The following is a 22,736-nucleotide window of genomic DNA, read 5'->3' as shown; positions in this document are numbered from 1 at the left end:
CTTGGCTTGAAAAGCTGCAGCCCGGTTTCTGATTGGCTTAGCTCCTAGCCACGCCCCCATCGCCGGCTGCCCCGCCCCTCCCATCGCCGCCGCCCGGCAGGGACCCCAGAGGCGGCGGGGCTGTACAAGGACTTTATTCACAACATCTAGAAATCTTTTTTAAATAAAAGCACATTTCCGAAGCAGCAGCAGCCGCGGGGAGCGCTGTGCGGAGCGGGGGGTGCTGCAGGGCTGCGTCACGCGGCATTGTTGGTGGTGGAGTTGAGAACGCGGGAGGTGCTGTCAAAGCTGGAAGCCTTTGAAAGTTGGCGCTGTGGAAACAAGAGGTGTGGATGAGGGAAGGGAGGGGGCTGCAGCCTCACAGCTCAGAGGGGACACAGAGAGGCAGGCCAGGCTGCCCGAGGGAGATGGAATACAAATTAATACGGGAGCTATGAAACTTGCAGCCAAGGAACATTAATGTCTTTCTTTACTAAAATGTATAAAGAGTAAAAGCTTTCGGTAGTGTCACACAGTGATAATTCTCAGGCTCAGCCCAGCCTGATGGGGGGACAGAGGCTGTCCAGGGCCCCCCACGCGGAGAGAGGAAAGCAGCCCCCCTGGAGCCCCAGCGCTGCTCAGGGCCCCTGCCACCAGCGCTGTTAGAAGCTGTCACGGGGAGCCACGGGCAGGGGCAGGAGCAGCCACCCCCGAGGGACACGGGGAGGAGCAGAGGTGCCGTGCAGCGAGAGGGGTGGGGTTAGAAGAGGTGAATTACCGCAAACTCAGAATAGGTGCTGGCAACAGAACTAACGCTGTGGTTACGCTGGGCAGGGGCTCTGGGGGTGCACCCACCGCTCAGGGTGGTTCCGTCCAGCTGGGACATGTTCTCCTTGTTCTGCTCCCTCAGCCTGCGTCGCGGGGGCTTCACTGCCGCGCGGGTGGGGGTCCGGGCCCGGCTGAACTGTGGGGGGGACAGGGGAGGGATGCAGGAACTGAGCAGAGGCGGCTGCAGTGCCCATCACTCTGAGGAGCCAGAGCAGTGCCAGGCTCCAGCAGCTCTCCAGACTGGGGTCCAGTTCTGGCCCCTGAAACATACAGCACAGAACGACAGAATCCTGCAGCGATGTGGGTGGGAAGGGACGTTAAAGCCCATCTCGTTCCACCCCCTGCTGTAGGCAGGGATGCCACTCACTAGACAAGGATGCCCAGCCCTGGCTGGCAGCACACACACATGCTGAAGGTCCTTCAAGCTGCAGGCTCAGCACTAAGGAAGAGGTGTACTAGAAATCTGGGCTGGAGGAAGATTTCCTGGCCCCCTCCTCCCTCAGGTCCCAGGAACACCCCAGCAGGATGGCAGCAGCCCCACAGGGCAGATACAGACAAACAGGGGCCTCTGTGCCCCACGAGCTCAGCAGGGGAGGCGGTGACCCACGGGTGACAGCAAGGAGAGCTGCAGCACCACACCCAGCCATCCCCCCGGCCCCTCACCTGCTTCCCGGAGGGCGGCAGCCGCGAGGTGGGCGAGTGGGAGATGGCTGCCCCGAGGGCTGAGCGCACCGTGCTGTTGGAGGCGGTGCTGGCGCTGGAGGTGCCGTGGAGCTGAGCAGGAGGCAGGGCACGCGTCACACAGGACACCCCTCCTCCCTTCCCGTGCGGCTGCAGCACCCCGAACCCGCGGGGCGAGGGCAGCCCGAGGCTGTGCCCAGCCAGGCACAGAGCTCTGCTCCGGGCACCCAGCCCTCCCCACTGCTCCGCAGGGCCGTTTTACCTTGCTTACTTTGGCAGGCGTGTGGGGGCTGAGCATGCGGCGCTTGATGGGCGTCCGAGGGGCGCTGCCGTAGAGCATCTCCGCCTCCATCTCCCGGCTCTTCTTCAGGTGCTGTGGGACACGCCCGCACTCACCCTCTGAGCCCCGCTGTGACACTGACGCTGCCAGTGGCACTGCCCTGCTGGCAGCTGGCACAGCCACGCAGCAGGACTGCAGCAGGCATTTACAGCTGTGCAGAGCCAAGCGTCACCGCTGGCACAGCGGGGGCCACAAAGGGGCTCGGCCCAAGCAGCTGTGGCAGCAGTGGGCACCAGCCCCCCTGCCTGCTGCTTCCAAGCTGGGAATGAGCTGGCAGAGCCTGGCGCCCAGCAGGGACGGCCCTAGGCTGGCGTGAGGCAGGAGCCAGGGACGCTCCCAGGCAGAAGCCAGTGTGCTCAGCTCTGTACTCACCCGCTCCTGCTTCTCCTTCTCCTTCTCCAGACGGTACTGCTGCCACTGCTCTGACACATACTCCATGAACTGCTGCCCCTTCACCAGGAAAGCTCCCTTGAACTCCTCCTCCCAGGTCTGGACCTTCCTCTCGAGCTCCTCCTGCAGCTGGTCAGGACATGAGGGCAGTGTAGGGCTGCCCTGAACCCAGGTGTCCCCACACCCAAAGACCCCTTTTCCTCTGTCAGTGGGACCACAGGTCCTTCACCAGGGCTGGACCTACCTTAGACAGCGTCTTCTGCAGCTTTGCTCTCTGCTTCTCCTCCTTCAGAAGGTTTCCTCCTCGATTGGTGAAGCGACTGGGGTCATTTGCTTTGCGCTGGTAGAGAAGGGTGGTCAGGAGAGACACGAACACACCACCCAGTCCCCTCAGCCTCTCATGGTGAGGGCCCCAGAGCAGGCAGCCCTGCACAAGCACCCCAGTGCTCGAAACACAGCACCTCATCCCTGCTCTGGCCCACCATGACTGCCCAGTGGCTCCCTGCTCCTTCCCAGAGCGCTGTCCCACGGGAGCAGAGGTACACACTGCCCCATGACCTGCACGCTCCTGCCTGGACAATACCTCCAGCTCCAGGAACAGCTTCCAGCTCTCCTCCCACTTCTGAACAGCCTCAAACAGATCTTTGTGTGTTTCATAGTAGGTCTTCATCTCGCCCACCTCAGCGTCATGCAGCTCGAGTAGGGTCTCTGTGTAATCCTCTAGAAGGGCACAACTGCCAGGTCAGGGGGCTGCTGGAAGCCCTGGGATCCCTCCCCAAATCTGCCTGGCCAGCCAGCACCCACCATCATAGAAGGGGCTGAACCTTTCCCTCTGCTCCTGGCTGTAGAAGCATTTGTCCCAGTAGTCAGCCAGCTCTGCCCGGATTGCGTGGATGACGGATTTCATGTTCTGCAGCTTCAGCTCCTCCAGACGGTCCACTTCCTGCTGCAGCTGGCCCCGGAGAGAGCACGGGTCAGGAGGAACAGGGGGAGAACAGGCTTCATCTCCTGCGTGAGCCGCTCTCTGGAACGAGGCGCCTGCCAGCACCAACCTCCAGCTCCAGATTCTGCCTCCTCCCTCCACGAAGGCAGGATTTGCCCTGCTCCCCTCACCGAGCAGCCAGGAGCACGAGAGCCCCCGAGCTGCTGCCCCAGCCCTGCCCCCTGAGCACAGCAGGGCTCTTACAGCTCTCCTGGTTCGGACTCTGGAGCCAGCCAGGTGCACGGCCGAGGACTCTCTCTCCTCCTGCGGGATCTGCAGCCGCTCCCAGAGCGCCAGGATCCGCGCGCGCAGCTCCGTGCACACCGCCTCGTTCAGGGCCCGCCGGGCCTCCAGCTGCAGGGGGAGCGGGGCTCAGCACGGCCTGGGGCTCAGCAGGGCCCGGGGCTCAGCACGGCCTGGGGCTCTGCTGGGGCTCAGCACGGCCTGGGGCTCTGCTGGGGCTCAGCACGGCCTGGGGCTCTGCTGCACATGCAGGGCCACGCACACGAGCTCTCCTGGGCCCTGGCAGGGCTGCTCTAACGCACAGCCTTGCCACAACCCAGCGGCTGCTCTTGCACCACGGCAGCAGCCCCAGCGCCGCCTCAGAGCACAGCATACCTGCTGCAGCAGGCTCTGCAGGGCCGTGATGTTGTCCTGGGACAGGCAGAACGCCTCCTCATCCTCACACACCACGTCCCGCTCGAAGCTGGTGTCCGGGGTGTGGTCCAGCTCCTCCATGAGCAGAATGATCTGGCGCTTGTTGGTGACAAATTCTTCCCGCCTTTGCTCCTGGGGCGGGGGCGGTGTCAGGAGGCAGGAGCCCCTTGTGGGCCCCTCGGGCCCCCCCAGCCCCCAGGCTCACCTTCAGCGCGTTGAGGGAGGCCACGTGGCGCCGGTAGCGGTCCAGCTCGTCCAGGCTGGGCACGCTCCCGGTGTCGATGGTGAACAGAGCTGTGCACAGGATGTCACACAGGGCCTGGTCCTGCTCCTGCAGGGCCTTCAGCTCCTGCTTCCTGTCCCGCTTCTGCTTCTGCAGCACCTCCACGCACGTGCGCAGGTTCTTCTCCATCTGCAGGATGGTGCTTTTCTCTGTCTGCAAGGGGCCAGACATCAGCTCTGTTCCGCACTTCTCCCACACCTGGCTCATGCTTTGGGTTTTTATACAGAGACCAGGGTTGCCAGGCCTGGGTGTGAGCGAGATGTTCCCTGGGAAGGTGGATGATCACCAGCAACATGCAAAACAAGGTGCTGGGGAGCACCACACAACCACCTACCAGTGCCTGGCCTGTGAGGAGCCACAGAGCCTCTACCAAGCAGCCAGAAAAGCAGTTTTGAATAGATATTTGCCTTTAAGCTCTGGCCTCTGGGACATGCAGGCAGAGGCCAGCAGGCAGAAGGAGCCCAGGACCCCAGGCCTCACCTCGAAGGGGGCCAGCTGCAGCTCCCTGCACAGGGTGTCCAGCTCCTTCCGACACAGGGCGATGCTCTTCAGCAGGCGCTCCTTCAGGCTTTCCTCCTCCGCCACCATCATGTCCAGGAGACTCTGCAGCACGGCGTGGTTAGGTATTGGCTTTTCACCAATAGTTCGAGGCAGGGCGTGGGAACCGAGAGTGGGCAGGGCAGCGGGACCACGCCAGGGCAGAGGCGGGCAGGGAGCCCCGGCGCTGCCGGCAGAGCCGGCCCCGAGCCGGAGCCCCGAGGGCGGGCCGGGTGGGCTCGCTCGGAGCGGCCGGGGTCGCGGGCGGCAGCAGGTGCGCGGCCCAACAGAAGAACGGGCGCCTCACCTTGATGTGCTTCCTGACGACGTCCGTGCGCTCCAGCCGCTGCTCCTCGGGAATGCCGATCTCCTCCCAGATGTCCCGCAGCGCCGCCATGGCCCGATTCAGGCAGGACACGGCCTCGGCCGCCAGCACCTCGCTGGGCACGGCGGGCCGTCAGCGCCGGGGCGCCGCCGCGGCCACCGCCCGTCCCGCCGGCACCGCCCGCCCCGGAGCGCCGCGCCCCAGCCCCGGTTCCCCCGTTAGCCCCCGGTGCCCGGTATCCCGGTGCCGGTGCCGCACCTTTTCCTCATCGCCCCGCGCTCCATCGCCGCCGCTCCGCCGATTCGAACTGCCCCGGCCGCGCTGATTGGCTGCCGCGCCCCCAGGGCCCCGCCCACAACCGCCGCCACGGCCGCGCCCCCGCCCCGCCCCCAGCCAATGGCAGTGCAGAGCCTTCGGCGCTTCCAGCCAATCCGGAGCGAGACCGCCGCCGCGTCCTGCGCGGGTAACGGCGCCCCCGCGCGCCCGCCATTTGACAGCGCGCCGTGACCGCGCCCGGCCGCGCCTGCGCCTTCCTGCGCGCTCCCTGCGCGCCCACTGCGCCTTCCCGTGCGCTCCCTGCGCGCCCCCGCCCGCTCCCAGCCCGCGCGCTCCCTGCACGGCCCCGCGCGCCCCCTGCGCGTTCCCGCGCGCCCCCTGCGCGGCCCCGCCCGCTCCCAGCCCGCGCGGCGCGCTCCCGCACAGACGGGCCAGGCCGGGTCGCTGTCAGCACGATCTTTACTGGCAGGCTGCCCTCGGGCCCCGCGGTTCAGGCCCTGGCCTCGATCATGGCCTCCATCATGCGGGCGCTGTTGGTGATGGCCGTGGTCAGGAAGATGAACTTGCAGCCTGTAGGAAAGGCCCGTCGGTGCCGCAGCAGCGCCGGGGCAGCACCGGCACTGCCGCGTCCCTGCGCATCCTCCAGGACAGCCCAGGAGCTCGCCAGCCACTCCGGGGGCTCCAGCCGGCGCTGAGCCCGAGCACAGAGCCCAAAGAACAGAGCCCAAATCCCAAAGCACAGTGCCCATTGCCCAGAGCACACAGCCCAGGACCCAAAGCACAGTGCCCAGAGCACAAAGCCCAGAGCACAGATCCCAAAGCACAGCAGTGCCCATTGCCCAGAGCACACAGCCCAGAGCACGGAGCCCAGATCCCAAAGCCCAGAGCATGGAGGCCAGAACCAAAGCCCAGAGCACAGAGCCCAGTGCCCAGAGCCCAGAGTTCAAAGCCCAGTGCCCAGAGCCCAGAGCCCGCTTGGCTGCCCTGCCGCGGCTCCAGCCCCGGCTGCTGCCTGCTCCCGGCCCTTCCCAGGCCCCGTACCTCTCTCCTTGCCCAGGAAGCGGAGGGCCGCGATCTCGGAGAAGGTGCAGCCGCCCAGGAAGACGGCGAGCACGACGCGCTGGCACTCCGCGGCGGGGCCGTCCTCCGCGGCGCTGTCTGCGGGGCACGGGCGCTGTAGGCCGTGCCGGGGCCGGCCCGCGCCGCCGCCAGCCCCAGTACCTGACACAGAGAACTCGCTGCCGTTGAGCAGGCGCACCACCTCCTCCAGGCCCTGCCAGCCGCGGCGCTCCAGCACCTGCGGGACGGGCACGGCAGGGTGAGGCTGGCACTGCCGGGGCTGGCGGCACACGCCACCACCCTGGGCAGGGGCAGCCCCGCGCACTCCCCACAGGAGGCAGGGCCGCAGGGGCAGGTGAGCTCACCTGCTCGATGATCTTGCAGCTCAGGGGCACATAGGCCCCGCCAAAAACATACGCCATGTCCCGAGGCATTTTGAGGTCATACTCGCCATCCAGCCGAGGGATCTGCAGTGACAGGTGACACCCAGGCTGCAGGACCAGGCTGCCTGGGGCCTCGTGCCCCTCAGAGGTGCAGGGGTGAGGAGAGACAGACACTTGGAGCACGGCTCTGTCCCCACCTCCCGCCCACCATGCCAGAGCCAGCGTCACACGGCCTGGGTGGGCTGTGCAGCAGGGGCCAGGCACAGCAATGGCCCAGAAATGTCACCTTGCCAGCACCCTAGCACCTCTGCCTCGGATGGAGGACACAGGGCTGCCTGCCCAGTGCCACTGCAGTGTCTGAAGGGGGCAAGGAAAGCCCCAGCGCCGCACCACGCTCACAGGGCACGGGGCCAGGGCACAGTGGCAAGCTGGCAGTGGGCCCCAGCCCCGAGGAGGAGCCCCCAGGCTGCCAGGAGCAGCTCTGGCCCTGAGCAGTGTCCCCCTGGGGTGCCAAGCCTGCAGCCTGGGCACAGGCTAAGCAGAGCTCTCTGCTCTGTGGGCACTGTGGCCAGCCAGCACCCCTTGAGGACGTACCAACCCCAGCTTCTTGCTTATGGCTCGGAAATTACTCTTCCTGGCCAAAGAACTGAATGCATCTGTGATCTTTCCTGGAAAACACGACAAGGAGAAACACCTCGAGGGGCTCTGGATCCCAGAGCCAGGCTGGCAGAGCTGTGCAGAGCTGTGTGCTCAGGAGAATGGCCGTGGTGGCTGCCAGCCCTGGTGCCCCCCAGCAGAGCCCCTGCCCTGCCCGCAGCACCATTTCTGGGACACGTGCTTCCAGCCAGCCTGGCCAGCAGCTCCCCTTCCCAGGGGCAGGGCTGCCTCACCCGCTGCACGGTCTGTCACCAGCTTGCTGACTTTGCTCTCCACGGCTGTCAGGGTCTCCCCCGCTGCCTGCTCCGTCAGCAGCCCGGCGCGCTTCAGGTTGTGGAAGGTCAGCAGGTGCTCGGGCCCGTAGCTCTGCCATCGGGGCAGCAGGGTCAGCGTGGGCCCATCGTGGCCAGCCAGCACACAGGCTGTGCCCTCTGCGGCCACGCACAGCTGCTCTGAGCCCCCAGCAAGCACAGGGCAGGGCAGGCACAGCCTGGGGCTCAGCACGGGGCTGTGAGGCAGGGTCTGTCCCGCAGAGCCAGCCTGGCTGTGCCGGGGCTCAGCACGGGGCTGTGAGGCAGGGCCCAGCCCCAGGAGCCCCAGCAGCCCCGGGCCCAGCTCCTCTGGCCAGCAGCACAGGAGGGTCCCCCAGCCCAGCTGTCGCTCTGCAGTGGCTCCAGCCCTCACCTGCAGGTACTGGGTTTTCAGGGAGCGGTAGTCCTTGGGGACGAGACCTGTGGGGAGCACCAGGTGAGCTCGGTGCCCGGGCGGGTGCCCCTGCTGGCCGGGCAGGGCGGGCACTCACCGTTTTCCGTGAGGGACAGGAGGCACATGAGGCGCAGGCTCTCGACGGGGGACACCTGTGGGGAGCAGGGTTAGCGGGGCAGCAGGGCGCTGCAGCAGGGACCCCGTGCTCTCACCTGTGCCCTCACTTGCCATCAGTGTGCTCAGGCACCCTGCACTCTCATCTGTCCCGCAGAGCCAGCCTGGCTGTGCCGGGGCTCAGCACGGGGCTGTGAGGCAGGGTCTGTCCCGCAGAGCCAGCCTGGCTGTGCCGGGGCTCAGCACGGGGCTGTGAGGCAGGGCCCAGCCCCAGGAGCCCCAGCAGCCCCGGGCCCAGCTCCTCTGGCCAGCAGCACAGGAGGGTCCCCCAGCCCAGCTCTCGCTCTGCAGTGGCTCCAGCCCTCACCTGCAGGTACTGGGTTTTCAGGGAGCGGTAGTCCTTGGGGACGAGACCTGTGGGGAGCACCAGGTGAGCTCGGTGCCCGGGCAGGTGCCCCTGCTGGCCCGGCAGGGCGGGCACTCACCGTTTTCCGTGAGGGACAGGAGGCACATGAGGCGCAGGCTCTCGACGGGGGACACCTGTGGGGAGCAGGGTTAGCGGGGCAGCAGGGCGCTGCAGCAGGGACCCCGTGCTCTCACCTGTGCCCTCACTTGCCATCAGTGTGCTCAGGCACCCTGCACTCTCACCTGTCACCTGCCATCAGTGTGCTCGGGCTCTCACCTGCCGGTCAATGTGCTCTTCGATGAAGCTGGTGCTCTCACGGATGTCAAAGCCCTCCAGCAGTGCTGTGGCAGGGACACACAGCATCACCCAGGGCTCTCACCAGCCCACTGGGCTGGGCTCTGGGCTCTGCTGCCCTCCCAGCACCCCAGGGAAGTGAGCCCCCACCCCTGCACACGTTCCCTCTCAGAGTGCAGCCTGTCCCTGCTTGGGATCTTGAGACAGCTCCAGAAGGGGCTGGGAGGATGGGGCCACCCAGGGACCAGCCAGGCATGAGGCCATGGCTCAGACTGGGGCAGGGGCAGGCACAGGTGGAGCAGCACTCACAGTGTTCAGCCTTGATGGTCTCTTGGAAGTCCTGCTTGGTTTTCTTTTTCATGATCGACTCACAGGCACCAATATCTACAGAGCCAAGAGACACAGTGGCTTTGGAGGGGAAAGGGCTCTGCAGGCACTGTCAGCACACGCCAGCAGCCCCTGCCCTGTCCCTGCTGGGCACATCCAGGGCCCCCCAGCCCCTTCCCCGCAGCCCCAGCCCTCGCAGGGCAGCCCCTCCCTCCCCTCAGGCTCCTACGCAGGCTCAGCAGGCGATGCTCCTGCTTCAGTCCCTTCAGCTCCTGCGACACGAAGTCCTTCATCTGCTTGATGTCCATGCCCCGGCGCCGCTGCGGGAGGGAGAGCAGGGGGTGGCCAGGCTGTGAGGGACAGTGCCACACGCATCCCAGGGTGACACTCACGTCGTACTGCGCCTGCAGGTTCCGTGACTTCTGGCTGAGGAAGCCGAAGACGCTGGAGAAGTGCTCGTTGCGAATCTGGTTGAACACCTGTGCAAGCACCACAGCTACCAGGGCCCGGCCAGCTGCAGCCCTGGGGACACAGGGCCAGGGCCAGCGCTCCCCACACCCTGGCTGGCAGCACAGCAGCCTGTGTCAGTGTTTCCCTTTGAGCCAGGCCACACCAGAATCAGAAATGCTGCTCAGGGGTCAGCCCTGGTGAACAGCACTGGGTCCTCCCCAGCTTAGCAGAAACACTCTCTCTTCCTAGGAACTAGTACTGTCTAACCAGCTACTGTTTTTTAATAAACAGCCTGGGAAAATTATTTTTGTAACCTGAATAAAAACCCAAGTGGAGTTATATTTTCACTGCCAAACGCCACAGTAAAATACCAACCTGAATTGTGGCCAGGATGGAAAATTACTATGAACCTCATGACTCAACAGGCAGGTTTTCCATGTTCCTTTCCTATCCTTTTGATTCCCCCCTCAATCCCCACCTCCACCTCCACACAGATATTTTTGGGTTGATTTTGGTTTGGATTGATTGACTTATAATTTTTTTTTTTTACTTTTTATCTGCGTGCTTTAACCGTGTAGAACTTTGCCAATGAATTTTGTCAAGCTGTGGCTTTTATATTAAACCCGTTTTTGCAGACACTTTTGCTGGGGATTCCTTAAAAGACTCATTTGTGACACAGCCCTGCATGCAGGGACTCTGACAGGTTCAGAAGCGGAGCTGCACCAGGATTCTCTGGTCTCTGTACCTGAACCCATGCCCAGCAGCCCCCAGCCACTCCTGCTCAAGCGCAGGGGAGGGAATGGTCCACTCTGCCTGCTCCCACCCAGGGCACTCCCCGAGGCTCGTGAGGACTCACTTTGTCCTGGGAATTGAGCAGCACTTTGATACTCTTGTCAGAAGAGGTGACATCTGGCCCAAAGTCCACGCTGCCTGCAGGGAGAAGTGAAGAGCTGCTTTGTCCCAGACACAGCAACATCCCCACATGCACAGCCCTGCTGTAAGAGGCAGCAGAGACAGGGGATGCCAGCCCAGCCTCGTGGTCAGTCAGCACTGTCCCTGTGGATGGCCTCCAGCAGCACCTCACACTGGGACTGTCCCTGTGGGAACAGCACTGTGCCTCACAGGGCCAGGCACAAACCCTGCACACGCTGGCCAGGTGAGTGCAGAGCAATGTGCTGTGAGTGCAGAGCCCTGTGCAGTGAGGGCAGAGCCCTGTTCTGTCCCATGGTGAGTGCAGAGCGCTGTTGTGCCCCATGGTGATGGCAGAGCCCTGAGCTGTGAGTGCAGAGAGCCCTGTGCTGTGAGGGCAGAGCCCTGTGCTGCTGTGCTGTGAGCACAGAGCCCTGCTGTGCCCCATGATGAGCACAGAGCCCTGCTGTGCCCCATGATGAGCACAGAGCCCTGCTGTGCCCCATGGTGAGGGCAGAGCCCTGAGCTGTGAGTGCAGGGCCCTGTGCTGCTGTGCTGTGAGGACAGAGCCCTGTTGTGCCCCATGATGAGCACAGAGCCCTGTTGTGCCCCATGGTGAGGGCAGAGCCCTGCTGTGCCCCATGGTGAGCACAGAGCCCTGCTGTGCCCCATGGTGAGTGAGGGCAGAGCCCTGCTGTGCCCCATGATGAGCAGAGCCCTGCTGTGCCCCATGGTGATGGCAGAGCCCTGCTGTGCCCCATGGTGAGCACAGAGCCCTGCTGTGCCCCATGATGAGCAGAGCCCTGCTGTGCCCCATGGTGAGGGCAGAGCCCTGCTGTGCCCCGCTGTGAGCGCACAGCCCCGTGCTGCACGGCCCTTCCCAGTCACGTACCACACTTGATGCGGAAGGTGTCGTCCACGAGCCCCTCGTAGACCACTTGGGAGCAGAGTGCTGTCACGTAGTCGGTGTCTGCAGGGAGAGCCAGCTGCCCTCGTGCTGCTCCTGCCCCTCTGGGAGCATGCTGCCCGGCCCGCAGCCCTGCCCCAGCCCACCTCTGTCCATGAGGAAGACGTGCCCAATCTCAGGCCTCCTGCCCTGCCCTTCGCTGTCGCTCTCTTCCTCCAAGTCCCGCCACAGCTCGTAGCTCATCTGAGAGAGCAGAGGGTGCCAGGGCGGGGAGCAGCCCAGGCTCCTGCCCTCAGGGCACGGGGGGCTCCCCACAGCCCAGCGAGCAGCAGCCGCCCCTCTTCTGCCCACCTTGGCACACGGGAGCCCCCAGAACCCGCCCAGGAGCAGGCACAGGCAGTGACACCTCTGCTGATGTGCTGCCGTGTGCCCAGGTCCCTGCCTGGCACACCCTGACGGGGAGCCACGGCCCCAGGTGCCAGCCCCACCTTGGCACAGCGGCCGATGCCGTACGCCCTCCCGAAGGGGCCGTAGAGGGAGCTCAGCAGCTGCAGGGCCCTGGCCACGGGGTTGATCCAGCGGTGGTCTCCCTCCTGGGGACGAGGCAGCGAGTGTGGCAGCTGGCTGGCAAGGACTGCAGGGGCTGGGAGCTGCCCCGAGCTGCTGGGCCAGGGCAGAGGGGCCAGCAAAAGCTGCCCTGGGGAGCAAAGGGGCCGTGGTGCACACTGCGGGGCTGGCAGGGCGCCACACGCCTCCTCCACGAACAGCAGCTCGTGCCCAGCCCAGGGGACAGGACGGCTGTCACCCCACAGTGTCCCACTGACCAGGAAGTAGTCACGGAAGAACTCGGGCAGCTCCATGCTAATGATGTCCTCATCCAGGGGCAGCAGGTAGAAGGACCATTCATCGCAGGTGACATCTGTGTTTGGGACGGGGACAGGGGACAGCTGTGCAGCCCTGGGCAGGAAGAGCCCCAAGAACCACAGCAGCCCCAGAACAGGGCCTGTGCAGCCTCACACGGGATGGGTGGCAGGACCCTCTCTCCTCTCCCGGGGCAGAAGAGAGGCACTGATGCTGTGTGGGCCCACATCTGCCTGCAGCCAGCCCCAAGAGAGCCCGTGTTCCCTGCCCACACGGGATCCCAGCACTGGGATTTAACGGGGATCCTGTGGTGCCAGCCACCCCGAGCAGCACTGCAGCCCCGCTCACCTCCAATGACCCCCTCTTCCTCCAGCACCATCTCGCAGGCATAGAACTGGAAGGGAAGAGGAGACAGGGCCAGGCAGGCTCTGAGCAGGAAAAGCTCTGGAGTAGCCCAGCACCTTCCCAGGCATCACAACGCTTGGGTTTACTCAAACATTTCTGGGTTACAGTTTCTGGTGCCCGTAGGAGGGTGGAAGGTGCAAAGGCTGGGCAGGCAGTGACGGGGACTGGGCAGCACCGCAGGTCCCACTGACCTTCTGGGGGCTGAAGATGATTTTGTACTTCCTGCTCCTGCCCGACATCTTGTCAGCGTTGACAATATCTGTGGAGAGCGCGCAGAGCCCCTGCACAGCTGCACAGCTGCCCACCCCGGGCACAGCTGCCCGGCCCGGCCGCGGGCCGGCCGCACTCACCCGCGATCAGCCGCATGCTCCGGACCCGCGGCCGCACCAGGAAACAGAACCTGCACAAGGGCAGCGCCGCTGGAGGCTCCGCGCCGGCCACCCCGCCCTGCCCTGCCCATCCTGCCCTGCCCAGCCTGCTCTGCTCTGCCCATCCTGCCCTGCCTGCCCTGTTCCTGTCCCTGCCCATCCCTGCCTTGCCTGCTCTGCCCAGCCCAGTCCAGCCCTGCTCTGCCCTGCCTGCCCTGCCCAGCCCTGCTCTGCCCTGCCCATCCTGCTCTGCCCAGCCCAGCCCTGCCCTGCCCAGTTCTTATTCCTGTCCCTGCCTATCCCTGTCCCTGCCTGCTCTGCCCTGCCCTGCCCAGCCTAGCTCTGCCCATCCCTGCCTGCTCTGCCCAGTTCTGCCCATCCCATCCCATCCCATCCCTGTCCCTGCCCTGCTCTCCCTGCTCTGCCCAGCCCATCCCCGCCTGCTCTGCCCATCCCGGTCCCGGTCCCGGTCCCTGCCCAGCCCAGCCGTGCCCGCGGGCACTCACTGGTCGCTGGCGCCGGGCCCCGGCCGGCTCTCCACCTTGTACAGCTTGTCCACGTCGTGCTGCTGCGGGGACAGGGCGCGGGTCGGGCGCGGGCGGCGGCGGCCGGGGCCGGCCCGAGCGGGCCCGCGCTACCTTCAGGATGGACACGTTGGCGATGCGGTCCAGGGGGCTCATCAGGTCGGCCTCGATGAACAGGTCCTTCTTCCCGGGCAGCTGCGGGCAGGCGGCCATGGGCGGGCACCGCCGGCTGCCGGGCCCGCCCGCGCCCGCCCCGCATCCCGCCGCCTCCCTGCGCCCCGGGCGCGCCCCGCACCTGCTCCAGCAGGTAGACCAGCTGGTCCCGCGCCAGCCGCTTCAGGATGCCGAAGTCCGGCGGCTCGGGCGCGTCGCGCCGCCCGGCCAGCGCCATGGCGGCGGCCCGCTCGGCCCCGGAACGCGCGGGCGCGGACGCGGCGCGGCCGGAACTCGGCGGCGGCGGAACCGCGCGATACCATGGCAACCCAGAGACGCCGAGCTGTGCGCACGTTTATTGGCGGAGGCGCGGGCGCGGCCCCGGTCACGCGGGCACGCGGCCCGGTCACGCGGGCACGCCGCGCTCCTCGAACAGGCGCTGCAGCGCCCCCTCCAGGGCCGCGCTGGTCCCGCGCAGCCCGGACACCACGCGCGCCGCCCACCGGAAGTACTCCTGCACGCGCTCCTCCGACCAGCCTGCGGGCACGCGCGTGACGTCACTCCGCCGCCCACGCCGGGGCTGCCCGCTCCGCCGGGACCGGTCCCGGTGCCACCGGCACAGCCACCCCGCCCCGCCGTGCCCCGGCACAGCCCGCAGCAGCCGTGCCGCCGGCCGGGCCCGTGCCCCGGGGCTCCGCCGGTACCTCGCGGCGTGCAGCGGTTCAGGTCGCGCAGGTTGTGCAGCTTGTCGGCCAGCTTGACCAGCTTGGCGCGGCGGCTGGAGCCGGCGGCGCGCTCGATCTGCAGCCGCTTGCGCTCGGCCTTGGGCAGGCTCTTGTCGTCCGTCACCTCCTCCACCACGCGCCGCACCTCGGCGCCGAAGCGCTCCTCCAGCTCCGCCAGCGTGGTGGCCGTGTCCTCCACCGTGTCGTGCAGCAGCGCCGCCTGCGAGGGGCACAGGGGCAGCGGGGGCCGGCAACGAGCGGCGGGGACCGCGCAGGACCGGGCAGGGCTGGCGTTACCTGCAGCACCACCAGGTCCGTCACGCCAGCCTCATGCGCCAGGATCCTGGCCACGGCTGCAGCGAGAACGGAAAGCTGGCAGGAGGCGGCGGGGCACGGGCAGCTCCGCGCCCCCGGGACACGGGGGCTGCCCGAGCCCCCCCTGCGCGGGGGACACCCCTCGGGGGGAGTCCCTGGGCTGGGCACGCAGGAAGGCCCCAGGGGCTGGCAGTGCCCCCCGGCCTGGCAGGGGCTCGGCAGCGCCCGTGGGGCCAGGCACAGCGGGGCAGCAGGGGATGGCAGCCAGGCACGGGGCCGGGCAGGCCCGCGGGGCTCCGGCAGCCATGGCACGGACAAGGGGCACGGCTCCCTCCAGGAGCAGGGCGAGGGGCTCCCGGGGGCTGCAGCGCGCCGGGGCAGGAGCGGTGCGCTGGGAGGGAGCGGGACGCGGTGCCGGGGGGGCCGCACCGATGGGGTGGTTGATGTACGGGGTGCCCTCGGGGTCCATCCGCCGCTGCTCCTTGTGTTTCCTGGCTGCGAAGTCCACGGCCTCCAGCAGCCGCGCCACCTCGGAGCCCATCCCCGCCGCCTCGGAGCCCATCCCCGCGGCCTCGGAGCCCGCGCCCGGCGCGACGGAAGCGGCACAGGCGGAGGCGGGTCCCAAGTGCATTTATTGCCCGCCCCAGCCCCGCGGCAGCCGGTACAGCAGCGTCCCGTCGGGGGCGCGCACCTCGCGCCCGTGCTCCGGTGGCGGAGCCGCGGCGGCGGCGCTCAGCGCCCGCTGGTCCTGCCGCAGGCGGCGGCGCGGCGAGGGGCAGCCGCGGCTCCGCAGCACCCGCCGCACCACGTCGGTGCTGACGCCAAAGCCCTGGGCCAGGCGCTCCAGCGGCCACTCCTCGGGCAGCTCCTGCCGCAGGAACCTGCGGGCACGGCACGGTCACGGCGCGGTCCCCGGGGCGGCCCCGCGCCCGCCCGGCCCCGCGCTCACCGCAGCTGCTCCATGGCCTGCCAGGTCAGGGCGCGATCGGGGGCTCCGCGCCCGCCGCCCAGCTCCCGGGGGCCCAGGCCAGCCGCGGCACCGCCCGCAGCAGCAGCGCCGCCATGGCCCGGAACGGCCCGGCACGGCCCGGAACAGCCCGGCACGGGCGGGGCCCGCGGGGAGCGGGGTTCCGGCGGTGCAGAGCCGGGCGGCCTCTGGAGGGCTCGGCGCAGGCGGCTGCGGGGTCACAGATCAGCGCAGGGGCAGGGCACGGACAGGGGCGCACGCACCAGTCTCCGGTCCTGGCAGAGGTGCAGCTAGCCGGGGCAGGTGGCCGGAGCCGTGCTGGGCCCGGGCTCTGGTCAGGGCGCTCAGCGGCTGACCCCAGAGTCGATGGAGGCAGGCAGCAGCTGTCCTGGTTTCATCCAGCAAGTCCTGGTACTCATGCAAGCATACGGGAGGAAGGCTGAGCCCTTGGCCACGTTACCTGTGCTTTTCAGGCTGTGAGTGTGTGAGGCACTGGCACGGGCCAAGGTGCTGGCACGGCGTGGCTCTGCCGTGGTCTGAGGCCTGTGTGTGCTGCACGTGAGCGGCAGTGGCAGCGGGAAGCTCCTGGACCGCAGCACAGCTGAAGATGCCATCGCCTGTGGCCTGCTCTGGGCTGGCTGGGGAAGCCGGGGGACAGCTGCCTCCATCGAAGGACAGCAGACTACCATCGTCACCTGGAACAGCACAGACAGGTGTGGGGCTGTGCCGAGCCAGCAGCTCCGCAGGCCAGCAGCCCCACTGCCCAGAGGAGGGCAGCCTCTCCTCTGCCCCTGCTCCCTGGGTCCTAGGGCTGCAAAGTGGATGAAGCCGATGCCAGGGAGCCGGGCTGGGCGAGGATGGGCAGGGAGCAGCGTGGTGGGATGGAGACCTGGGAAGGGACTGGGGGCTGTGCTGTGTCACCATGTCCCCTCTGACCCCCAGGAGCTAATGCACCCCTTTGACTTCCCTGGCTTCTCAGACTCCCCCATGCCTGCACATCAACCCTTGATCCTGGGAAACCACCCACAGTTCTTCCCTGTCCCTGCAAATGGCATCTCCAAGCCTCAGAGATTTCCAGTGTCAGCAGTGCCCCCAGCAGAGCACGGCGACCCTTTTGCAGTGTCCCTGAGAGCTCCATCGAGCCCACCCATTCCTCCCACGCTGGCAAGGCCAGGAGCATCCACGGGAAGGTGATGTGTACTTACAGCCTTCAGCCTGGCTGCCGGCGCCAGGCAAAGCCTGGTCTCGGAGCTGCGGCCCCCGGGGGTGGGCGCAGGGCTGGGTGAGCACTGCCCCTGCTGCCTGGCCCTGCAGCCAGCCCCCGCCCAGCGCCCGGGAGCCCTCGTGCCGCGCGTGGTACGGCACACTCTGGCCCTGGATGCACAGGCTCTGCATGTCCTCGGGATCCGGGCCTGGCAAGTGCCGCGGCAGGGCCTGGGCTCTGGGGCTGGCTATGGCCTTGTGTCCCAGGGGCTGAGCTGGGACTCCCAGGAAGGAGAAGAGCATCATTACGTCCTGGGTGTTGTGGTCCCCGATGACATCCCAGGGAAACGGCAGCTGGAAGGAGGGAAGGCAAATGGCCATGGCTTACTTCTGCAGGCCTTGGCAGGAGAAGGCAAACAGAGGCTCTAGTCACGCGCTGGTGCACACTGACCATCACCCCGCACGTTGTCCCCAGCTGTGCCCCCACCACCACTCCAGACCCATCATCCTGAAGGCACAGCAGCTGATGCTCCTGCAGCAGACCCCCGTCCTGCCCCACCAGAGATGCTCAGTGCCCAATCCATTTCTGTGGGGGCCGTGGGCAGTGCCCTTACCTGGCTGTGGAGCGTGCAGGATCCCTGGGAGCCAGGCATGGGGAGCAGCCGGGAAAGCAGCTCGGGGATGCCCAGGCCTCGGATCTGCCTCTCGCGCTGCAGCAGAGCATTCACTCTCCTCTTCTCTTCGTGTTCCACGATGTTCTGGGGCTGCATGGAGTTGTACTGCATGCGCTGCACCTCGGCAGAGAAACACCTGAGCTGCAGCAAAGCTGAAGCTGGGATAACACAGGTGAGACAAAGCCACGAGCTGCTCCAGCCCTGGGGACAGTTACAGTCTCGTGGGGGACAGAGATCCCAGGGAGAGCCAAAGTGGAAAGGCACAACACTGGTGCTTGCAAGTAGTGCCAACACAAGTTCAGGCAGGGAGTCACACCTGGAATTTCTGCTCCATGGGTGCACCACTGGCTCAGCACAGCTCCCAGAGCCACATCAGTGGCTTGGAGAGCCCAGGGACAGTGCTGACACTGAGGTACCTTTCTGTCCCACGCCTTGGTGCTTCTGTAGCAAAGGTGGGTTGTAGGAGTTGTGCTTTTATTCTGCATCCTCTCTGTTTTCTTCCTCCTGGCAGCTTCCAGCTTTTCATTTTTCAGGCGCATCTCCTCCAGCTGCTGCCTGCCACAGAACAGTGCCGTCACTCACTGGCTCAGAGCCACAATAGCAACAGTGGGGCAGTTTCAACCTGATGACATTTACTGCAGGCCCAAGTTCTGTATGAATAGCCCATAACAGAAGTGTGCCAAGAGAGGAGATGGGATGGGTTGCTTGTAAAGAGACTTTTAAAAGGAGAAATGCCCTTGGATTAGGCTGTGCTTGACAAAAGGGAGGGGGACATTTGGGAAATGGTGTCTCCAGGGTCCAAAAGTCAATGGAGTACTGCCCTTGCCTCTCTGGAGTCCATCCAAAAGCAGCCACTTTGCTGTGGTGCCACAGCACGTGCAGGCTCCTTCCTTTCCGCTCCCACCCTCCCCGCTTTCTCACACCTGCCAAGCAGCAGAGTTGCTCCCCAGCAGGGATCAGGAGCAAGTGGTCTCCATGCCACCCGGGAGAAGTGGGCTTCTGCAGGAGCAGCATACCTGGCGTACTCTTCTCTTGCCTTGGATGCTGCTGTTTCCTGGAAGAGGGACCTGCTCTGCTGGAAGAATGGCTCGTACTTCTCTGTGCCAGGTGCAGGGTAGATGCGCCGGAACCCCCCCAGGTGCTCGTTCTCGTAGGTTTCAGCCTGTGCCAGCCAGGCAGCCTGGCTGCTCTCCTGCTCCCTGCGCCTGCAGCAGGAGGGGGACAGGGAGCTGTGGAGGGAGGCTCTGGGACAGGCAGAGTGCAGGGCTGACGTGCTCAGCATGTTCCGGGATTATCCCAGGACTCAGCAGCTGGAGAGCCACGGGCTGCCTGCAAGGCAGCAGGCTCACTGAACAGGGCTTGTGAAAGCACATAGGGCACACAGAGGAATGGAAACCCTCAGCCCTGGCAAGGACCCCTGCCCTGGAGAAGGGGCCATGCCCAGAGCACCCCAGTTCCTGAGGCAGGGCTGTGGAGCCTCCCTGCCAGCCCAGGATGCTGGCACTGCCCATCCCCAGCAAAAGAGAGGCACCCCAGGTCCTGAGGCAGGGCTGCGGTTCCTCATGTGAGCATCCCTGCCAGCCCAGGATGCTGGCACTGCCCATCCCCAGCAAAAGAGATGACCAGCAGGTGCAGCTTGGAGAGAGCTGTCAGGGCCCAGAGCACAAGGTGTCACAGATCTCCTGGCACCCAGAGAGGAGCCCTGGCTCTCCTTGCAGGATGCAGGCTGCACAATGCCATGGGCTCCAGGAGCTTCCAGCAGCCAGCCCCGGTGTTATCCTGCTCTGTCATGCCCTGTCTTGGCTCACTGGGCCTGCAGCAGTGTGGGGGATCAGCAATACCTGGACTCCCAGGGGGTCTGGTTGGCCTGAAGGAGCCGTTCCTTTACCCGCCGCTTGTCTTCCTCCAGCACCTTCTTTCTGTCACAGGCGTGCACATTGATCAGGTTGAAGGTGTCACACAGAAGGGCGTCCTTCACCTCATGGTCTAGCTGAGAATCTGTGTTGAAGCTGGGAGAGTGGTTCACCTGCCAAGACAAGCAGGTAACGTAACCTGGCCCCCAGCCCCTGGCCCCAGCCATGCCCCACACTGCCCACGGAAGCTCTGCCCCTGTCACAGACAGGAAGCCACGCACAGCACTCTCTCCTGCAGTGTGGTGCCCACTTGTGCCACAGGTCACCTGGATCCCACCCACAGGGTGCAGGCAGGGGACAGCTGTCACAAATTCAGGGTGCTCACAGGACAGGGGTGTGAAGGCTTGGGAAACTCCCTGTTAGATGGTGTGCAGGAAATGGGTTCTCTTGGATCCTGCCCACAGCAGGTTGTTTGGCTTCAGAGCCTGGTTAATTCTGTGAGCAAGGTGGCCCTTTTGAATCAAACAAGCCCTGTTCATCCCAAACCCCCTGCCCTAGTCCCCCAGCTCTGAGCTCTCCACTCCTTCCTCACCTCCAGCAGCCATGGCTTCAGCCTTCTATCCAGCAAAATGTCAAAGCCCAGGATTTCAAAGCAGGCACAGCCAGTAGTGTGGTTGGAGAAGCAGCTCTGGTAATGGTGTTTCAGCACAGGGTGAGCTGAAATCAGTGTCTTTATAACAATGTCATCAATATCTGCCCAGAGCTTTGATGTGTCATAGTTGTGCTCTGCCATCCAGGCATTGACGGTGGACAGTTTCCTGTGTGGGAACAGGAGGTGGTCAGGGCTCAGCTGTGCCACCCCAGGAAAGCTGAGGCAAAGCAGTGTCCCCAGGCAGTGCTCCTGCAGTGCTCGGACATGCCAGTACCTCTTGCTGCCCACCGTGTCGTCCTTGATGAAGTTCTCATTGTGTTTGTTGATTGCATAATTGGTCAGGTGCATGCAGATGTCACCCTGGCAGGGAACCAGAAGGGATGTTTGTTCACTCTGAACCATCGAGCAAGAGCAGAAACAGCCCCACCAGATACTCCCAGGTTCTTTTCTGCCTGAAGCATGGGCAGAGTAGGAATGGTGTGGAACTGAGCATTCTTATCAGAGCCAGAAGCAGAACATGCTGCCCAGAGACACCAGGGGGGGCTTCACTCTGCAGGTTTTCAAGACCTGATGGGGTGAGACCCTGAGAAATCAGATATGAATTTATTGTTGACCAGGTTTTCAGCATGGGTTCCATCCAAGCAAACAATTCCATGATTCAACCTGATGGGGTGAGACCCTGAGAAATCATATGAATTCATTGTTAACCAGGTTTTCAGCATGGGTTCCATCCAAGCAAACAATTCCATGATTCTGTGGTAATGCCAGTAAACAGCCCAAATGTGGGACCTTGGGGTGTATGTACCATCCCTCCTGAAACACCTCCTGTGAGGAGGAGGAAGGGGTACAGAGGAAGAACAGGAAAGCATCAAGCTGGGACTCGTGCAGCCCCCAATACCTGCCTTTTCAAGGCCTGGAATGCCCCCAGGACAAGTTAAGGGCTGACACCTACAGATACTACATGAGTTGTTTTTGAAACGTCCTCTTTACCAGGTTTCTCGTGCTGTTATCGATGTACCTCATGGTGGCAAACCGGGCCAGGCCCTCCTTGTAGAGGAAAATCTTCAGTGGGTCACAGGACGTGACCAGCACGTAGATGCGCATGTCAAACTTGAAGCCATCGATGAGGAAGGGCTGGGGGGAAGAGGCAGGAGCAAGGGTGAGGTGAGGAACTGCTCCTCTGCCTGTGCTCTCAGCAGAGGGACAAGCTTTGTCTGTGCCACACCAACACCTGCAGCAGACCCGGGAGCATGCTGGAATCCTGCCCCGATGTTCCAGACCATCCCAGTACCTCGGAGATGTACTGCTGGCAGATCATGCGCTCCCCGTGCTTGATCTCCTCTGGGTGGTGGGTTATGAAGATCCCTCTTCCCTGGCAGCTGTTGTCGGGCTTGCAGATGTATGTTCTTGCTTTCCTCGTGGATCTATAGGCATGGAAATCTCCGTAGCTGTGCAAGGGAGGGGTGACTATCACCAGCTGCAAAAAACACCCCTCTGAACTCTCTCCTAACGCTGGGTACTGAAACCATGGCACTGCAGGCCAGCACACACTGAACTTCTGCAGGGGATGAAGTGAACTCCCATTCCTAATCTGCAGGAGCCACAGACTGGTCCCTGTGTGACCCACCCAGCCTCCACATCCCTCCTTTTCCCTGCACACATCTCCGCCTCTGCTGGGAGGTTTGCGGAAGAGCTCAAAGCAAGTGAGGGTTTGGGCTCTGGTGCCTGGAAGGAGCAGGCCAGCAGCCTCCCCCGGCCGTGCCACCCCGTCCCTGTCGCAGCCACTCACTCGGCTGGCAGGCACCACGTGCGGGGGAAGATGTTGTACTCCTTGGGGAAGAGCCGGAGCATGCGGTTCAGGTTGCGAGCCAGCAGGTCCTTGCGGCACAGCTCGATCATGCCTGGGAAGTGGTTGATTTTCTGAAAGTGGTGCAGAAAAACCCACATCAGTGGAGCCCTGCGGGGATGGATTCTCCCAGCCCCGAGGAGAGCCTGGGCATGGAGAACCGGCAGTGAGAGGGAAGCCAGGCCTGTGGCTGCCTTGAGCTACTGCTGGGGGGTGACACTTGCTACAGCTGCCTTATCTGGGCTTCACTACTGATTTATCTGCCTATTCCATCTTAGCCCTGGAGCAGCATAGAGCTCTTTATTCCACAGCACATGACAGGGCTGGAACGCTGCTGCTCCCACCATAGCTGCTGGAAGCTGCTGATGGCATCAGCCATGGCACAAGCAAAGGCACCTGACCCTGCGCCCTGGAGCCGAGGCACAGACGGCACACGGCACTGCTTTGGGCGCTCGGGTTTCACTCTGCCACATGCTGTTCCACAGCCAGCCCCGTGTCGCCCTCCTTGCCGAGCCCTTCCTGCTGGGCAGCCGTTCTGTTTACCTGGAAGCGCTTCATTTCCATCAGGCGCTCCAGAGTGACCGTGCTGTCTGTCCAGTACACCGTCCACTCCTCGTTCTCGGCCGCCTCCCTGAGCCCGCAGAGCTGCGCCGCCCGCCGCACTGTGCCAAGGCAAGGGAGCCACGTACAGGGGCTGCACC

The 22,736-nt window shown here is 64.8% G+C and overlaps 4 protein-coding genes across 14 annotated transcripts; all 4 read right to left on the bottom strand.

Moving 5' to 3' along the window:
- Nucleotides 1–101: 101 nt before the first annotated feature.
- PRC1 (protein regulator of cytokinesis 1) lies at nucleotides 102–5,842 on the bottom strand. Of its 7 annotated transcripts, none has more exons than XM_039722929.1 (14): nucleotides 5,261–5,391; nucleotides 4,985–5,117; nucleotides 4,621–4,743; nucleotides 4,063–4,293; nucleotides 3,819–3,989; nucleotides 3,405–3,554; nucleotides 3,023–3,170; nucleotides 2,802–2,938; nucleotides 2,463–2,558; nucleotides 2,201–2,347; nucleotides 1,751–1,861; nucleotides 1,471–1,581; nucleotides 794–943; nucleotides 102–311 (listed from the first exon to the last, which is right to left on the bottom strand). In XM_039722929.1, exons 1-14 carry the CDS (start codon nucleotides 5,284–5,286, stop codon nucleotides 237–239), a joined length of 1,809 nt encoding a protein of 602 aa, XP_039578863.1. In that variant the 5' UTR covers nucleotides 5,287–5,391; the 3' UTR covers nucleotides 102–236. The 7 variants fall into 7 exon arrangements, with proteins under 7 accessions (XP_039578863.1, XP_039578862.1, XP_039578865.1 ...); XM_039722928.1 differs by having other exon boundaries at nucleotides 758–943; nucleotides 1,760–1,861; XM_039722930.1 differs by lacking the exon at nucleotides 5,261–5,391 and adding an exon at nucleotides 5,703–5,842 and having other exon boundaries at nucleotides 103–311; nucleotides 758–943.
- Nucleotides 5,720–14,104, bottom strand: VPS33B (VPS33B late endosome and lysosome associated). 5 transcript variants are annotated; one of them, XM_039722927.1, is made up of 23 exons: nucleotides 13,943–14,088; nucleotides 13,762–13,842; nucleotides 13,630–13,688; nucleotides 13,106–13,155; nucleotides 12,947–13,014; nucleotides 12,699–12,744; nucleotides 12,314–12,408; nucleotides 11,978–12,082; nucleotides 11,636–11,732; nucleotides 11,475–11,552; nucleotides 10,530–10,603; nucleotides 9,616–9,702; nucleotides 9,453–9,543; nucleotides 9,206–9,280; nucleotides 8,879–8,943; nucleotides 8,682–8,736; nucleotides 8,564–8,610; nucleotides 7,611–7,743; nucleotides 7,315–7,388; nucleotides 6,703–6,804; nucleotides 6,500–6,575; nucleotides 6,320–6,436; nucleotides 5,720–5,848 (listed from the first exon to the last, which is right to left on the bottom strand). In XM_039722927.1, the coding sequence occupies exons 1-23, from the start codon at nucleotides 14,036–14,038 to the stop codon at nucleotides 5,769–5,771; spliced, it is 1,851 nt and encodes a 616-aa protein (XP_039578861.1). In that variant the 5' UTR covers nucleotides 14,039–14,088; the 3' UTR covers nucleotides 5,720–5,768. The 5 variants fall into 5 exon arrangements, with proteins under 5 accessions (XP_039578861.1, XP_039578860.1, XP_039578858.1 ...); XM_039722926.1 differs by having other exon boundaries at nucleotides 13,630–13,691; nucleotides 13,943–14,058; XM_039722924.1 differs by having other exon boundaries at nucleotides 6,320–6,575; nucleotides 13,943–14,104.
- A 37-nt stretch (nucleotides 14,105–14,141) lies between these two features.
- On the bottom strand, nucleotides 14,142–15,494 carry HDDC3 (HD domain containing 3). The gene is made up of 4 exons (XM_039722941.1): nucleotides 15,270–15,494; nucleotides 14,823–14,878; nucleotides 14,505–14,745; nucleotides 14,142–14,337 (listed from the first exon to the last, which is right to left on the bottom strand). The coding sequence occupies exons 1-4, from the start codon at nucleotides 15,469–15,471 to the stop codon at nucleotides 14,207–14,209; spliced, it is 630 nt and encodes a 209-aa protein (XP_039578875.1). The 5' UTR covers nucleotides 15,472–15,494; the 3' UTR covers nucleotides 14,142–14,206.
- Nucleotides 15,469–22,697, bottom strand: NGRN (neugrin, neurite outgrowth associated). The gene is made up of 14 exons (XM_039723039.1): nucleotides 22,579–22,697; nucleotides 21,979–22,109; nucleotides 21,481–21,637; nucleotides 21,180–21,323; nucleotides 20,464–20,549; nucleotides 20,130–20,355; nucleotides 19,526–19,710; nucleotides 18,701–18,889; nucleotides 18,101–18,239; nucleotides 17,625–17,798; nucleotides 17,013–17,364; nucleotides 16,268–16,502; nucleotides 15,790–16,017; nucleotides 15,469–15,721 (listed from the first exon to the last, which is right to left on the bottom strand). The coding sequence occupies exons 1-14, from the start codon at nucleotides 22,597–22,599 to the stop codon at nucleotides 15,472–15,474; spliced, it is 2,517 nt and encodes an 838-aa protein (XP_039578973.1). The 5' UTR covers nucleotides 22,600–22,697; the 3' UTR covers nucleotides 15,469–15,471.
- Nucleotides 22,698–22,736: the final 39 nt, after the last annotated feature.

The sequence above is a fragment of the Passer montanus genome, unplaced genomic scaffold (assembly GCF_014805655.1).
Source record: "Passer montanus isolate IOZ18808 unplaced genomic scaffold, ASM1480565v1 scaffold5, whole genome shotgun sequence".
Taxonomy (NCBI): Eukaryota; Metazoa; Chordata; class Aves; order Passeriformes; family Passeridae; genus Passer; species Passer montanus.
This window is presented reverse-complemented; position numbering and strand designations above follow the sequence as displayed.

Coding starts and splice junctions, on each gene's coding strand:
- NGRN (XM_039723039.1), bottom strand. CDS start 22,599: ATGGAAATGAAGCGCTTCCAG. Junction 20,550..21,179: donor ATAACAGCACGAGAAACCTG/GTAAAGAGGACG, acceptor GTTCCCTGCCAG/GGTGACATCTGCATGCACCT. Junction 16,018..16,267: donor TCACAGCCTGAAAAGCACAG/GTAACGTGGCCA, acceptor GTGACCCCGCAG/CCGCCTGCGCCGAGCCCTCC.
- VPS33B (XM_039722922.1), bottom strand. CDS start 14,038: ATGGCGCTGGCCGGGCGGCGCGACGCGCCCGAGCCGCCGGACTTCGGC. Junction 13,843..13,942: donor TGGTCTACCTGCTGGAGCAG/GTGCGGGGCGCG, acceptor GCCTGCCCGCAG/CTGCCCGGGAAGAAGGACCT. Junction 12,409..12,698: donor GGAAGAGGGGGTCATTGGAG/GTGAGCGGGGCT, acceptor TCCCAAACACAG/ATGTCACCTGCGATGAATGG.
- PRC1 (XM_039722934.1), bottom strand. CDS start 5,286: ATGGAGCGCGGGGCGATGAGGAAAAG. Junction 4,294..4,620: donor TGCAGCTGGCCCCCTTCGAG/GTGAGGCCTGGG, acceptor GGCCCCTTGCAG/ACAGAGAAAAGCACCATCCT. Junction 2,559..2,801: donor AGCTGTTCCTGGAGCTGGAG/GTATTGTCCAGG, acceptor CTTCTCTACCAG/CGCAAAGCAAATGACCCCAG.
- HDDC3 (XM_039722941.1), bottom strand. CDS start 15,471: ATGCACTTGGGACCCGCCTCCGCCTGTGCCGCTTCCGTCGCGCCGGGC. Junction 14,879..15,269: donor GTACATCAACCACCCCATCG/GTGCGGCCCCCC, acceptor TTCTCGCTGCAG/CCGTGGCCAGGATCCTGGCG. Junction 14,338..14,504: donor GAACCGCTGCACGCCGCGAG/GTACCGGCGGAG, acceptor GCGTGCCCGCAG/GCTGGTCGGAGGAGCGCGTG.